The 16607-nt window shown below is 39.2% G+C and overlaps 1 protein-coding gene across 1 annotated transcript; it reads left to right on the forward strand.

Annotated features, from left to right (window-relative positions):
• Nucleotides 1–998: 998 nt before the first annotated feature.
• On the forward strand, nucleotides 999–14857 carry LOC148843539 (Tetratricopeptide repeat (TPR)-like superfamily protein). The gene is made up of 24 exons (XM_088959063.1): nucleotides 999–1391; nucleotides 1502–1782; nucleotides 1910–1971; nucleotides 2260–2352; nucleotides 4346–4418; nucleotides 4618–5040; nucleotides 5283–5347; nucleotides 5481–5612; nucleotides 5727–5768; nucleotides 5842–6360; nucleotides 6489–6646; nucleotides 6825–7347; nucleotides 7591–7653; nucleotides 7744–7845; nucleotides 8942–9259; nucleotides 9352–9444; nucleotides 9536–9637; nucleotides 9735–9839; nucleotides 10070–10203; nucleotides 10793–10976; nucleotides 11060–11191; nucleotides 11286–11398; nucleotides 12077–12158; nucleotides 12257–14857. The coding sequence occupies exons 2-24, from the start codon at nucleotides 1713–1715 to the stop codon at nucleotides 14330–14332; spliced, it is 5664 nt and encodes a 1887-aa protein (XP_088815189.1). The 5' UTR covers nucleotides 999–1391; nucleotides 1502–1712; the 3' UTR covers nucleotides 14333–14857.
• The last annotated feature ends 1750 nt before the right edge of the window (nucleotides 14858–16607 follow it).

Raw genomic sequence — 16607 nt, forward strand, 5'->3', positions numbered from 1 at the left:
CCCAAAAGGTACAGGGTACCTATAATTTACCTTTAATATATATAATATTAGAATCATTTTATTAAATCCAATTTTGGATTAAAAAAAATGTTGCAATTCCAAATCTGCCCATAACGTCACCAAAATATATATTTTTGGTTGGTCACCTAAGAGTGTCAATTGAATTGGATTTGGTCCAATTCGGTTCGGTCTAATGTAAGTCCATTACAAATGGACCTGGTCCAATCCAGTCCAATGAATATTTTAAACTGGTCCAGAGACTGTTCAATCTGTTCAAATTCCTATTAATTTAGATTGGTTTCAACTCAAACCTGGTCCATTCACATTTATGTTTTTATCTTCTATCAATGGATTAGATATTGACTCAATCCAATATAATTCATTATGAACAGATAAAGTTTAATCCAATATATCATATGGGTCCGTCCAGTTCATCCAAATTCAGTGTTATTAATCCGTCCAATCCATCCAAATGGATTTTGATTTGGACGGAGTCCAAATCACCTCTAGTTGAACCCCTAATCTGTATATTATGGGTGGTCCCATTTTGTGGCACCCACAAAGTCAAATTGACAAAAGGAAATCTCTGTAGCCCAAAGAGAATCCCCTCAAGCAACCACAATCATGTCTCATTTATCACATTATCTGGTCCACAAGAAATGAACCCCAAAAACAACACGTAAACAATCACACTAATCACCCTCCACGTGGCCTGTTCGAAGACATTCCATCCTCCCACAACTGACCGAATTCCCTTTCCGTTTAAAAGGGTATAGAGAGAGACAGAAAGAGGAGAGAGAGAGAGTGTGTGAGAGAGAGAAAGAGTGATCTATTACGGGGGGAAACGAGAGGCCTGGAATCGCTGGCCTCACATTCTGCGTGTGTAGAAGGACGGAGTCGCTTGGGACCTTATCCTATCCATCTATCCATCCATCCATCCATCTCAACTCACACCACCATCACCTTACCTTAAAACCCTCTCTCTCTTGCTCACACGCATTCTCTCTCTTTCTCTCTCTACTCCCTCTAAACCCGACCACACTCTCTTCACCTCACTTTTCTCTTCAATCCTCTTTCCCCTTCTCTTTCTACCGCTTTTCAATAAGAAGTGCTCCAGAAATTCTTCAAATTGCCCGCACTAGTTCAAAGATACAATAAAGTCGAAGACCAGGCATTCGGATTCTCATTTTTTCCCTCACTTCTGCTTGATAGTTGATGTTACAGTTGAGGAGCTATTATACTTCTTTCTGATACTCAATTTCTTTCTTGTTTCTGATACCCATTTCACATTTTTGTTCTAGTCCGGTTTCACTGCTTCTCTTGTAGGATAAGGAATTGATTTAAGTGGGTTCTTTCCAATTTCTTGATTAATCTCTGCTCGTCTTTTAGAGGTTCGAAGCCACTTAGCCAAATTTTGTTCTGAGAAATTCTTTTTCTATTGAACCAATTTGGTTGGAATGCACGAAACACTCATATAGTCATATCCCCCTTTTGTATGCAGAGATTGGACTTGATAATTAGTTGTTTCGAACGGTTTTGGATCAACCACTGAAGCGTGAAGATTGAAGGGAAGATAAGGATAAGAGCGGGCGACTCTGGGTTTCGATTGAAAAGAGCTTGAAAAGATTTAACAGGGAAGCTCCCAATCCAGAATATCTCTTGTCTTGGAAGAACCATCGCTTTTCCCATTAATTGAGTTGGTTTGATGCCCAATGGCTCCAAAAACGGGAAAATCGAAACCCCACAAAGCCAAAGGCGAGAAGAAGAAAAAGGAAGAGAAAGGTAATTGAATCTACTCCGCAACTACTCTGTTTCTCCAACTTTTTTATGCCTTCTTTATATTCCATATACCGATATTCTGTTGAAATCCATTGATTCATCATTCCATTTCTTGCTTCCCACCCCGCAGTTTTGCCGACGGTTCTGGATATCACCGTTGAGACGCCGGACTACTCTCAGATAACGCTCAAGGTAAGACCGAAGCTCTCTGTCTCGAACTTCACTTTGGTTGGGTACTGGTGTGGGGGTGCGCATTACGCACACCCATTGTCGTTGGTTCTTCTAGAACTCGAAAACAGTTCTCCACATGCACGGTGTGTTCCCCCCGCCCCCCACCCATTTCCTGAATTAATGCACCGGGTAGGCGTACGATAAGATGAATTTAAGTGAAATGTGGAGGGGGTGGGTGCAGGATAAGGAGATGGCGATGGCAATTCTCTGATTGGTCCATTCCTCTCATAATCTCATTCTCTGTTTCAGGGAATCTCGACGGACAAAATCCTGGACGTCCGGAAGCTTTTAGCAGTCCACGTCGAGACTTGTCACTTGACCAACTACTCCTTCTCCCACGAGGTATGCTCGCTTCTTTTGTATCATGGTTTGTGCAACGCTTTCAGCATTTCTTTTGCTCTACCTTCATCACTCAGCATCAGTCTCTTTAATGCCATCCTTGCTAAAATGCGCCACTCCATCATGGGCCCCGGGTGGTAAAAAAAGGGACAATAATTGAATACCATTGGATTGGAATCTTTAATAAACACTCAAATTGAATTTAAAATGTATTTGTAATTAGGCTTTTTTTTTGTTTTATTTATTAACTAGCTTTTTATTTATTTATTATTTTTCTTTGTATTATATCACATGTCTTTTCTTTTGGAGGAACATCGACTGACCATGTTATCTTAGTTATTGGGCTATTGACACATAATTAGACTCTGGACCGCCATGTTCTTCTACCCATAATGTTTATAGAATGTTAACTGAGAGGTGGCAACTTAGTTGGTATGTTATCTCATTTATTTTAGTAAAGACATAAATTTGATTTTCCTACCACCAACCTGCGGGAGAGTTCACATCTCCGCCCCACAGCACATCTCCATCATGTATTGGAACATTTCTCGATGATGACAATTTGACATCATCGGTTCTAGTACCATCATATGAAGATGTTTTCAATACACAGTGGGGATGTGCTGCTGGGCGAAGATGTGATCTCCTTGGGGTAGGGGGCCGTGGTGCTAATTAGTGTGATCCTGCATTACTCAAAGGCCCCTATGGGGGATTCGGGCGTATCACCAAATGCTAAAAAAGAAAAAAGAACAAAATAATGTCTTTTGAGAATGTAGATAAGATTCCAAGTTTAGACATTCCACCTACTAATTTGCCACATGATGAAGCATAGGCATTTGGTGTATTTTTTTTCGCACTTTCAAATTTTATCCTATACTAAGAATGGTTATGGATATAAGCCATTTTAAGTTTGGAATTTTTTCTCCATCCTCCCTTCATCACCTATTTCATTAGGGGTATAAGGGGCTGTTTGTTAATAGCTGAAGATGCTGAAATGAAAATTTTATCACTTTGTTTTTTAGTGAATAAGATATGGTTGTGAGCTCCTTAACGGCTGAAACTGAAGTTGGGTTGACCATTATATCCTTAAAAATATTATTATTTAATTATTTTAACAACTAAAAACATTTTTAGATTTTGAGAGATAAAAAATTTTGCTTTAAATTCTTAGAAGAAAAAAAGGGCATGATATCATTTCATATAGCTTTCAAATTATCATCAAAATAAATAAATTGTTAATAAGGCTCATTTGGGAAGAATGCAAATACAAATATGATTAGTGCAATACAAATGGAGCCTATAAATGTAAACCGTCCATATTTATAGTTGCATTCTTCCAAACGGAGCCTATTGGGATCGTTTTTAACTTAAAAAAGAAAAAGAAAAAGTTAGAACACATGCAACAAATCGGCCTGCAAACAAAATCTCCACAAACACCATTGTATTGAAATACTTTGCTGCATATCAAATACTTTGTTGCTTTTCCATCCAAACAGCGGACTCATATATCGGCATTTAATGTGGTATGAACTCGGTGTCTACTGAAACACCCAACCAAATAAGGCTGGGATGGGCCAAAACATAGACCCGAGGCTGAGTTCATGCTGGGCTCGGATTGGCCCAGGCCTGGCTCGAGGGCTAAAACACTGTATGAAACTCTCTCTCTCTCTCTCTCTCTCTCTCTCTCTCTCTCTCGCTAATATATATATATATAAGGTATAAAGGGGTCTTGAAAAAATGAGAATAGAACTTCTAGCATTTTGTTACAAGGTTGGGTTTGCCTGAACCCTGTTCAAAGCCAAAAGTATGAGCTGGGCTGAATTTTCGCCCAGGCCCAAAGACTGATTTCAGGACTTGGGTTGGGCCAACTGTGCCCAAGTCCAATTCTCTTCTGTCAAAATCATGCTACGCCAGCGGAGCATGATTGCGAAAAGGGCTTAATAGTTAAATGCAACGTGCAACGATTAACGACTAACGACCTCCCGCTCTCAAACAGGTCCGAGGCCCTAGGCTGAAAGATTCGGTGGAAATCGTCTCCCTCAAACCTTGCGTGCTCTCTATCGTCGAAGGTAATACGGGTTCCAAATTCCTAATTTGAAGTCTGAATTTTATTAAGTTTCAGGTCGTTGGATTGGGATGTCATAATGTGAGAGCACTGGTCATCTCAACCAATCCAACGATCTGTAGCGCATGGAGCTTTTTTATCGAAGTGACACGATGTATAGTATCACTATTGAACTCAAAGCCGAAGATCTCCCGCTTTCGCAGAGGACTACACAGAGGAACTTGCAGTTACTCATATTCGTCGACTTCTAGACATTGTCGCCTGCACGACGTCCTTCGGTTCTTCCACGTCTTCTCCCAAAAATGGTGGACCGAAAGAACCCAGTTCGAAAGAACATGGTTCGAACGATGGCGAAGCCTTGGTTGACTCGCTTGCAGAAAATGGAGGTGAATCTAATTCGAAGCAAAAAACAGGAAGCAAGCAATCGAATCCTGCCATTAATGGAAATCATAAAGCTGGGCAAGGCGTCAAAGCTAGCAAAGATGGGAAGACGGAAACCATAACTACCGTTGACTCCGGGAAGGAGATGGCGGAGAAGGGGGACGTGGTCTCGATGTGCCCGCCAACAAAGCTGGGCCAGTTCTACGACTTCTTCTCATTTTCGCACCTTACTCCGCCGGTCCAGTGTGAGTTTCTTTTTCTTTTCGCTTTTACGGTTTTAAAGAAAAGGAAGAATTGGGGTACTGTTTGCTTGATTCTGTGGCATGTGTCTGTGAATTTTCTCATATTGCACTCAGTGTTTTCAATGAATTTGGGTTTTGTTCAGTTTGTGTTGTCACTTGTTCCATAACTCCCTTTTTGTTTAACGAATTGATCTTAGGAAATTCGATTTGGGTTGTAGTTTGGTTGACTGTGGGTTCAATTGCAGACATTAGGAGGTCGTCCCGTCCGTTCCTTGAGGAGAAAACCGAAGACGATTTCTTCCAAATCGATGTGAGTTTTCTATCTTTGTTTTTTGGGTTATGGTAAGAATTTGTGGAAGTTACTTTTCTTCAGTGCTCTGGCAATGATGGTAGGTAAGGTTGTACTGTTATGTTTATTAGGTTAAAAATGGCTGTATGTGCAGGTACGAGTCTGCAATGGGAAGCCAGTGACGATTGTCGCTTCCCGTAAAGGGTTTTATCCTGCTGGGAAACATCTTTTCCTTAGTCACTCTTTGGTTAGTTTGTTGCAGCAGATAAGCCGGGCTTTTGATGGGGTAAGTTTTGTCCTTTTTTTTTACTCCAGACGGATACTTGGTCTGTGTTTCTCGGTCTCTTCTTCTTTTTCCATTAAACTCTCTAACTGTATTTTAACTTAATTTTTGTTGCAGGCTTACAAATCTCTAATGAAAGCTTTCACAGAGCACAATAAGGTGAGTAATTTTACCATATGATTATGATGTGTTATGAAGTCGATGAGTCCATAATTCCATTCCTTCTTTGCAGTTTGGAAACCTACCTTATGGGTTTCGTGCAAACACATGGGTTGTTCCTCCCATTGTTGCCGATAACCCATCCATTTTCCCCCCTCTTCCTACAGAGGATGAAAGTTGGGGAGGAAATGGGGGTGGTCAAGGAAGAGATGGGAAGCATGATAACAGGCAATGGGCAAGAGAATTCTCAATATTGGCTGCCATGCCTTGTAAGACGGCAGAAGAGAGACAAATCCGAGATCGAAAAGCCTTCCTACTTCACAGTCTATTTGTCGATGTTTCAGTCTTTAAAGCTGTTGCAGCTATCCAGCGCCTTACTGAAAGTAGTAAAGGTTCTCTGAATTGCCAAACTGCTTCACATGAAGAACAAGTTGGGGATTTAAGGATTACAGTAACAAGAGATGTACCTGATGCAAGCACAAAGTTGGAATGTAAAAATGATGGAAGTCAGTCTCCGGGAATGTCACCCCAGATGCTTGCACAGCGAAACTTACTTAAAGGAATCACTGCAGATGAGAGTGCAACAGTTCATGTAAGAAAAATATTTAATTTTTTTTATATTTGTCACCATTTGATGGTTTACTCTTTGTATAGTGGTTCTTATTTTAACTTGTTGAAGAAGTTATTGTTAAAACCTGAATTAGCCTAGTGGTTTTGCAGGATACTGCTACTCTAGGTGTTGTGGTAGTTAGATATTGTGGATACACGGCAGTTGTTAAAGTTCCAGTTGAGATAAACTGGGAGGGAAGTTCTATTCCCCAGGACATTGACATCGAGGATCAACCTGATGGTGGTGCTAATGCATTAAATGTCAATAGGTAAGTGCTTAGACACCTTAAGTTATGAGAGCTGAATAGGGGACCTCTACAAGGCTGACTTGGTTAAATTCAAGTCAGTTTCACATGGTTTGCTTAGTAGTTGGATGGCTAGACAACCCCAAGTGCACTGAATACTGTTAAGTAGTTTGTCATTGTCTAATTCCTGCTTTCTTTCCAGCTTGAGAATGCTGTTACACAAGTCCTCCTCACCACAATCATCAAGTGTAGTTCAACGCTCACAGAATGCAGATTTTGGGGATTTACGGTCTGCTAGGTGCTTGGTAAGGAAAGTACTAAGGGACAGTCTGTCAAAATTGCAAGGAGAAGATGCTAAGCAGAGGAGGTCTATCAGATGGGAGCTCGGTGCGTGTTGGGTGCAGCATTTGCAAAATCAAGCTTCTGGGAAGACTGAGCAAAAGAAAACTGAAGAAGCTAAGGTAGAGCCAGCTGTCAAGGGTCTTGGGAAACAGGGTGGATTGCTAAGGGAAATTAAGAAGAAGGCAGATGATAAGAGCAGAAAGACTGAGCAGGGAAAGGAGGGAGGTACTTGTAATGGATTTGACTTGAGCAAGAAATTAGGTACCGCAGATCAGAAGGAATCAGAAAAGCCAGACTTGGAAAAGGAAATGATGTTGAGAAAGCTGCTTCCTGAACCAGCATTTCTACGCCTAAGAGAATCAGAAACTGGTCTTCACCTTAAGGTTTGTTCTGCCACTTCCCTAGAAACTGGGGGCATATGCTCACTGATGTTCAGTAGTGTTGTTTCTTCTTAAACTTCATATGGCTTTATGGCTAGCTCATTCCTTGGGAGGATGGTATATAGTATTATGAATTATTGGAGAGTAGGATTTCATAAGCTTAATAGGGAACAAGAAATTTCATGATCCTTCACTGCTGCTTGGTGTTGTAATATTATTGTATTTGATCCTTTTGAGTGCTGGCAGTCACCTGATGAATTGATTGAGATGGCTCACAAGTACTATGATGATACTGCACTTCCCAAACTGGTAAGATTTGCTGCAACTTGATATTTAATGTTTCCTTTTTTCTGGTATTTTCTGAAACCTAATGAATAATGCTGCTTCTACTTTTATCAGGTAGCTGATTTTGGCTCCCTGGAACTTTCTCCAGTTGATGGGAGGACATTAACTGATTTTATGCATACCAGGGGTTTACAAATGTGTTCACTGGGACGTGTGGTAAGCACTTAATTTATCTATCAACATTTTCTTTGAGTACGCTAGTAGTTGAAGCTCTGTTGATATCACAGCCTTCTAAAGGTCAACTTTGAATAGGTTGATGTAACAGCCTTGCAAGTGGTCTTAGTGAACCTCTATTTGAAAAGCTCAAATTTGAATTAGTTACTACTTAAAATTTTCAAGAGCTTGGAACTCTTAGGCTCACCATTCATGGGAGTTGTGTTTCATTGGAGAAATTGGTGCTTAGTTATTTTCTATTTCTAAAATCCAATTCCAAAATACTTTTAAAGTGGAATTCAGATAAAATATTAGTTAATTTGTTCCATTGGAGAAATTGGTGCTTAGTTATTTTCTGTTTCTAAAATCCAATTCTAAATACTTTTAAAGTTGGAAATCAGATAAAATGTTAGTTAATTTGTTAACCTTGTAGTTATGGTTCCAATATCATGCTTTCTCTATACCAGAAGTACTTGGATGAGCCATTGTTAATGCATGCAACTAAAATGCTTTTTTTTCCTGCTTCTTTCGTCTTGGTTCCAAGAGAATGTCTTGCGAGACACATGAGTTTGAACTGAAGCAAAGCCAATGCAATAAATAAATTTTTTAAGGGTCCCCAAAACAATGGTGAGACTTTAAATATACACACTTACCAAATAAGAAATTATTTCTGCGATTTAAGCATTATTGTTTTTTCATGTTGTTAGGCTCTTTAAGACCATTCATTATTCTTGTCACCAATGTAAATAAGTTTCTTAATAATCAAATGCCTGTTTATTTCTGGACCATATTTGTTTACATGTAGTGAAACAATGGCCCCCCTCTCTGGCATGAAAACAATCTCTTGATGGTGGTTTCTAGTTTTCCCCTGCTCATCATTGTTCTGTTTTTCCGTTGCTAAATTCTCTACGAACTCATCCTTGTTCAAAAATAAAATAGCAAGTTACTTCATACTTTCATGTCTTTCTATTTGGAAATTATTGGTTCTGACTTCTGAGCATGTCTTTGATTCATTCTCAAGTATCCTAATAGAAGAAAAGCCACTATTATGCTTAAATCTCTTACATTTGATTTGCTGTTTTTCTCTCCATCACACCAGGTTGAACTTGCAGATAAGCTCCCTCATGTGCAGTCTCTTTGTGTGCATGAGATGGTTGTTCGAGCTTATAAGCACATACTGCAGGCAGTTATTGCAGCAGTTGATGACATCAGTGACTTGGGTGGGTTGGTGGCCTCATGTTTAAATATATTGCTGGGAACTCCTCATGGAAATGCTGATGCAGACATAATTGATGATGACGACCTAAAACAGAAGTGGATAGAAACATTCCTCCTGAAGAGATTTGGCTGGCAATGGAAACGTGAAAATTGTCAAGATTTGAGAAAGTATGCCATTCTTCGTGGACTTTGCCACAAGGTGTAGTATTTATCTATTAGTTTCCATAAATAATCTAGTTTAGTCATTTCACTTTCTCCCTGTTTTTATCGAGTTTTCTCATCTTGTAACAGGTCGGACTTGAGCTTGTTCCTAGGGATTACGATATGGACACTACATATCCTTTTAGAAAATCAGATATTATTAGCATGGTCCCTGTTTATAAGGTAATATATAGAACTGCTGATATTATAAACTGGGACTTGACATTAATGAATAATTTCTGGAAGCTTTAACACTGGTGGTTCTGTACCACAGCATGTCGCATGCTCGTCTGCAGATGGGCGTACACTATTGGAATCATCCAAAACTTCTTTGGATAAAGGGAAACTGGAAGACGCTGTCAACTGTGGAACTAAGGTATTGAAAGCTCTCTCATATTCTTCAAATTTTCTGCCTATTTATAGCAATTGATGGTTTTCTGTAAGCTAAACTCTAACTTTGGTGTTGAACGAAGGCACTTTCAAAGCTGGTGGCTGTCTGTGGCCCTTATCATCGAATGACAGCAGGGGCATATAGCCTTTTGGCTGTGGTTCTCTACCATACTGGTGATTTTAACCAGGTATATACTTAACCAATACAAATTTGATCCATGCTGGCTATAACATAGATTTGATAATCTTGTTTGCATAGATGTCTTTTTTAATTCTTAGAAGATATCATTATTTTTTAAAATTTTCTGTCCAGGATAAGATGTTCTTCAAGAATGCTTTATGAAATTGGATAATATAATTGACATTTGGCATGCACTTCATTTTATTCAATGATTTTGACTTTATGCACTGTAAACAGGCGACCATCTATCAGCAAAAGGCTTTGGATATCAATGAGAGGGAACTTGGTCTTGATCACCCAGATACAATGAAAAGCTATGGGGATCTTGCTGTTTTCTACTATCGGCTTCAGCACACAGAATTGGCCTTGAAGTAAGTTTCTCTTTTGCTAGTTCCCTCTCTACAATTGTTCACTTGATAATCCTGGGGAATATGCATAAAAGGAAAAGTTTGGAGTAATATCTTCATATAAGCTGTATTTCTTTTGTACATTTTTTCTTCCTTTTTCTTTTCATTCTTTTTTTTTTTTCGTTTTGCATCACTCTGCTTCATAATTATATGTGAAAAAACATGCACACAGAGATTAGTAATACCTATTTAAGTACATAAAGCTGCAGTAGCAGCTTAGTCCTGAAAAGCCATTAACCTGCTGCGTAACAAGGTTTATTTTCTTGCAGAGAAAGTGGGACAAAAGAAAAGAGCTTTTTTCTGTAAAAACATAAAAAATGATCTTGTTTGTACAATATAACATGTTCTTATGCACATTTTTGTAGTAGAGGTAGAAACATCATTTGTCAAACCTTTTGTCTGGCTCATGTTAAAACATACTTGACACAGTGGACATGTATTATGATCCATGTCCATTGTATCTATCATAGGTTTTATATGGAATTGCATGTGATGTTTATTGGGTTGATGAGATGATGAATTGTATATACTTGTTTCTTTTCCTTGGTTTCAGATATGTCAATCGAGCATTGTATCTTTTGCATTTAACCTGTGGGCCATCCCATCCAAATACCGCTGCCACTTATATTAATGTGGCAATGATGGAAGAAGGCTTGGGGAACATCCATGTGGCCCTTCGGTACCTTCATGAGGCTCTCAAGTGTAACCAAAGACTTCTTGGAGCTGATCATATTCAGGTCTCTCTCTTTTCAAGCAATTTATCTAGATGGCTTGTTTCTCAGGGACATGTTTAATATGTTCTTTTGATTTCTATTCACAGACTGCTGCCAGTTATCATGCCATCGCAATTGCTCTTTCGTTGATGGAAGCATACTCATTAAGTGTTCAGCATGAACAGACAACTCTACATATACTGCAGGCAAAGCTTGGATCGGAAGATCTCCGTACACAGGTGAGTTCATTCTCAATGTTTGTGATAGAACCTAGTTGCCAATGATGATATTATCCCTGCAGACTTATATATAAACTTAACTATGTGGTTTCAGGATGCTGCTGCATGGCTTGAATACTTTGAGTCAAAGGCAGTTGAGCAGCAAGAAGCTGCACGGAATGGTACTCCAAAGCCAGATGCTTCTATTGCCAGTAAAGGCCATCTAAGGTAATGCATGTTAAAGGATAGTACTTTATTTCCCTGCTGGAAATACAATAGTATTGGTGTCATTTGTTGCCCTTCAGGTAATACAATAGTATTGGTGGGAATTTTTTTGTTTACTTAATACACAGCATGCCAATTGGTATTTTGAGCAAAAGTCACTTTCTCAATAGGCCATAACCCAAAAATTGTTCCATTTATTGATTATTTATGCATTTTAGTTCCTAACCATTAAAAATGATGGGCCAAATTTTAGGGCCTAGTTTAACAATTTTCTTGTTTGACTAATCACTTTTTAGACTATACATTCTTCCATGACTGATATGATCATTCAACAATCTGTAGCAATGCATGGATAATCTCTTTTACCCCAATTTTTTTAGTTAATTTTATAATAGTCGTGCTTTTAGTGTTCCCTTCTTGTGGTGTTTGTTGTTTATCTTAATACTCCAAAAATAGACTTCCACAACTTGATTTGATATACCACTTTAGATTAAAATAACTAATATGATATAGGTTTTAAACCTGAAGGGCCATCACTGCTCAGGGAAGCATGTTAAAATCAGCTTTGATAGTTTTCTTCTCATGTTGGTACAAGTTCCTTGTGAACAAAAAGTGATCATTGAACTGTTAGAATATTCCTCTCCAAGATTTGATGATCATTTGTGGCATTTTTTGCATCAGTGTATCAGACCTTTTGGATTACATAAACCCAGATGCAGATCTGAAGGGAAGAGACAACCAAAAGAAGCAAGCTCGTATGAAGGTAATAACTTTTAACTGGTTATATTGTTTCCCTTTTGGTTTTATTCTGGCAACTAAAGTATTTTGATTAAAATGTCCATTTTTTCCTTGTCATGACAGATCAAGGGGAGGCCATGTCAAAACCAGTGGGAAACAATCACAGACGAGTATCAAAAGGATGAAACTTTATCAACAACTTACCCTGTGACAGAGACCTCTAGTGATAAAGAGAACAAGCATGAAACTCAAAATCTGGAATCAAAAGATGAGAAACCTGCCGTTAGTCTAGTAAACGGGACCATAGTGAAGCAACAGGATGATCTGGTACAGGATGATACCACTGATGAAGGATGGCAGGAAGCTGTTCCTAAGGGTCGTTCACTTGCAGGCCGTAAGTCTTCTGGTTCAAGGAGGCCAAGCCTAGCAAAATTGAATACAAATTCCATGAATGTATCAGATTCTGGAAGATACAGAGGAAGGCCTGCCAATTTCCAATCCCCTAGAACATCACCAAATGAGGCTACTGCTGCCACTGTTGCTGGTCCTGTTCCAAAGAAATTTGTGAAGAGCTCAAGCTTCAGTTCGAAGCACAACGGTTCTGCTACTTCTGTAACAGAATCAGAGAAATATGCTAACTCAAAATCAACCCCAGGTAGCCCCGCTCCAGCTGGCCAACATACAAGGTCTGCATCTCTGACAGCTGCAGCCAGTGCTGGGAAGCTCTTGTCTTATAAAGAAGTTGCACTGGCTCCACCTGGTACAATAGTGAAAGCTGTAGCAGAGCAACTACCAAAAGAAAGCCATGATGAGCATAACCCTCAGGCAAACAGCGAATTGTCAACAACAGAGCCAACTCATACTGAGGAGACAACAATAAAGCATGAAGAAGAAAAAAAGGTCCAGAATCCGATTGAAGGAGATGATCAACCATTGGCTTCCACCGAGGAAATAAAGAGAACTGCTACTGAAAAAGATGTTGAACTAAGTAATGTTATATCTGAACCCTTACAAGAAATGAAGTGTAGTCCTGTTGAAGAAGAAAATGTAGAAGCTGAGGTAGCTGCACCCATGGAGATTGGAAATTCTGAGTCCTTGAAAGATTCAAATACTCTTTCATCTGAATGTGAACTGCTAGAAGCAGGAGGTACTCTTAGGGAGACCCCAACTACTTTGTCCAACTCAGAACCTCAATCTGTTTCAACAGATGATAATTATAGATCCCTGCCAACAGGCAACCAGGCCACGAATTCAGGAGAAAAGGTGGCAGAGGTAGGTGAAAATCCACAAAAATTAACCAATGGGAATGAGAATGAGAAACTTTTGTCAGAAGAAGGGGAAAAGCATGAAGAAGCAGAAGCTGGGAAAGAAACAAGCAAGAAACTTTCTGCCTCTGCACCTCCATTTAATCCATCCATAATCCCTGTATTTGGCTCAGTTCCCACGACAAGTTTCAAAGACCATGGAGGAATTTTACCTCCACCAGTGAATATTCCTCCAATGCTGAATGCTAACCCTGTTCGTAAGTCTCTTCATCAATCAGCAACAGCACGGATTCCTTATGGCCCTCGTCTATCAGGGGGGTATAACCGATCTGGTAATCGAGTTCCACGTGCCAAGGCTGGTTTTCAGAATGGTGAACATGCTGGAGATGGAAATCACTTTAGCCCTCCTAGAATAATGAACCCAAATGCAGCTGAGTTTATACCAGGTCAGCCATGGGTACTCAATGGCTTCACAGTGACTCCAAATGGTTTTCCAGCTCCCATGCATGGAGTTCCAGTCTCACCAAATGGTTACCCAGTTTCGCCACATAGTGTTCTGCTGCCACCAAATGGATTTCCAGCACCAAATGGTTATCCAGGTTCTCCAAACAGTCCACTGGAATCTCCAACACATGTGACTGTTGAAGTTGGTGAAGCCAAAACTGAAGTTCATGCAGAACAGAATGCTGAAACATCTTTGATGGAAATGAAGGAAGAAGATTCAAATAACCAAAACAAACTAGAAGATGAATCTGTAGAGTGTGAAAAAACTGGTCTTAAAGTGGAAGAAAATCCCAGATCCATAGTAGTGACTTCTGATGAACTTGTGGTGGCAAAAGAAACTTGCACCAACATAAAGGTTGAAGAAAAGCCAACCAAGTGTTGGGGAGATTATAGCGATAGTGAAGCTGAGGTTGTTGAGGTTATGAGTTAGAAAGATATTAACATTTCTGGAGAGACAGATGCAAGCTCACTTGTCTACAGATTAATGGTTCACGTGAAAGAGAGAGAGAGAAAGAGAGAGAAAAGAAGTGACAAGTGAATTATTGCGGCAATCTGTATGATAAGGAATAGAAAGAGTCAAATTGGTTTTCTTTGCCTTCAAATTTCTGGTAAGCAAGGCAATGTGCTGAGTGTTTGTTACAATTGGTCTTTAGAAACAATGAAACCCAGTAGGAAGATCTAGGCATATGCTGGTACATGAAAGGAATATACTGAAGAGCATTTGAAGGAGCTCTTTAGTAATTAGTTCAGTGACTTGGGCTACTCTCTTCTACTTAGCAGCCGAGACAATAACAACCTTAAGAGGATTTAATTTTCCAGTACTTTTCTAGTTAGGGGGAACTGTACATTGCTGTTATCCTACCGTGAACTTGAGATTTTCTTGCCTTGGGCATTGAATTACTGTGTAAAAATCCTTTCAATGAAATTTCGTATGCAGGAATATTATTTGTAGTAATACCTCTCTGTCAATTAGTCCTGTCAAATTAAAGGAACAACACTTCTGCTGGATGCCTAGATATTATGTTTTAACAGATTTTTTTTGTTGGCTGAAGATGATCCATGAGGTGGAGACCAATTTGATCTGCTTGCTAAGAGGTAGCCATTTTATTAGATGAAGATGTCCACCTTTCTTTCAATATATCAGCAGGCTGCAAAGGAAAAGCGGGGTACTACTAATTTTATGTGTTCACCGATGGCTCTGTTGGGTGTAAGGACCAAACCGGGTCGGGTTGATGCCCGGGTTAGTGTTAGGGTTGAAATTTATGAACCTGACTTTACTTTGGATTGGGTTAGGGTTGACCTCTCGAGCAACCCAACCCAATTCGAACCCGACTCTACTTTGTTTAGATGCATGATAGTTGTATAACCACCACCACATACTATCATTTATTTCATTTAAGATAACCACTTCACTTAATCCTAATTGGAAATACTAAAACCTTGATAACATATTTTATGTTTCCTGAATATTTTATTCTTTGTCTCCTCTCTATTGTTTGCCACCCATAGCTTGCTGTTCATAAAAGATCTATTATAAGTCATCATAATAAACTATAGTCATTTCAAACACTTTTTTTCTGAATTTTGTACTTAAAGAACCAATAAAAACATCAACAAACAAATAATAATAAAACATAGGATTAATATATTAATGAAATTTGAGTTAAGATCTAAGGCTAAGAAGTTCTAGGAGATTTTGAGGGATGGGAAGAAAGTTGAGTTGGGTCAACCCGAAGTTGACTTTGGATTGGGTTGGGTTGGGTTAAGGTTGAAGGAATATAGTTAGGGTTAGGGTTAGGATAAGTCGGGTTGGGTTAGGGTTAGGGTTGGGGGTTTAGAACTTAGGGTTGGGCTAAGATTGGCCTCAACCCGACCTAACCCGGCCAGACTTGCAGCGTGTAACTACAACTCCAAGTTAGGCTCATTCACATGTAAAGACGGTTAAGTAATAGATGATCATATGAAAGTCAGGTCCGTCCCAACTCGAGTTACTAATAAAAGTTGGGCCTATCAATGGGGATTGAACCAACACAAAGCCAAACCTCCGCTGCTGCCAGCTTCCGTCTTATTATTGGAACAAGTCCAGCAAATTTTCTGGTTGTAGTTTGCTCAAGGATCAAACTAAATATGGTTACGCTCAACACCCAAAGTTGGATATTTGGATATTGGTACATATGCATTACTGATATTCATTTTTTAATTTTTATATTTTATAGGTATTAGAGGGATGGGATGATTGGGATCTATCATCCCAAAGTTTTAAAAGTTAAAAGCTTTTAAAACATGTGTATCCATGGATATCTGGATGCACCGATACAGGTCGTATCGTTATGGCATTGCCTTGATTGGTCATTATTTGAATTGCATTTGATCATGTTGTCATTGGGCAACAGAATATAGAATTGATCCCATACTGTCATAAGCTTAATTCATGAATCAAGCACAGCTATAGAGTTGTAAGGGAGCTAACTCATGAGTTACGGGCTCCGGTGTTCCAAACAAGACTAAGAAACCTTAAGGGAGGCCACAGACCGTCTTGGGTCCTTGTTGTAGCTGTGATTTAGCCTTAAAGATGTTGAAATTCCAAACTATACGATCATAGAAAACTTAGCTGGAGTGGTAAGAAAAATCAAGGGCTTTGCAATTTGGAAAAATAAAAAACATGGCTGTGATTAAGACTAAGTTGAGTAAACGACATCCCAATA

The sequence above is a fragment of the Nelumbo lutea genome, chromosome 8, assembly GCF_056320005.1.
Source record: "Nelumbo lutea isolate HS-2025 chromosome 8, American lotus-T2T, whole genome shotgun sequence".
Lineage (NCBI taxonomy): Eukaryota > Viridiplantae > Streptophyta > Magnoliopsida > Proteales > Nelumbonaceae > Nelumbo > Nelumbo lutea.

Excerpts from the sequence above, each read along its gene's own strand:
- LOC148843539 (XM_088959063.1), top strand. The coding sequence starts at position 1,713 with ATGGCTCCAAAAACGGGAAAATCGAAACCCCACAAAGCCAAAGGCGAG. Across the intron at positions 1,972-2,259 it reads ACTCTCAGATAACGCTCAAG|GGAATCTCGACGGACAAAAT; the intron begins GTAAGACCGAAG and ends TCTCTGTTTCAG. Across the intron at positions 11,192-11,285 it reads CGGAAGATCTCCGTACACAG|GATGCTGCTGCATGGCTTGA; the intron begins GTGAGTTCATTC and ends ATGTGGTTTCAG.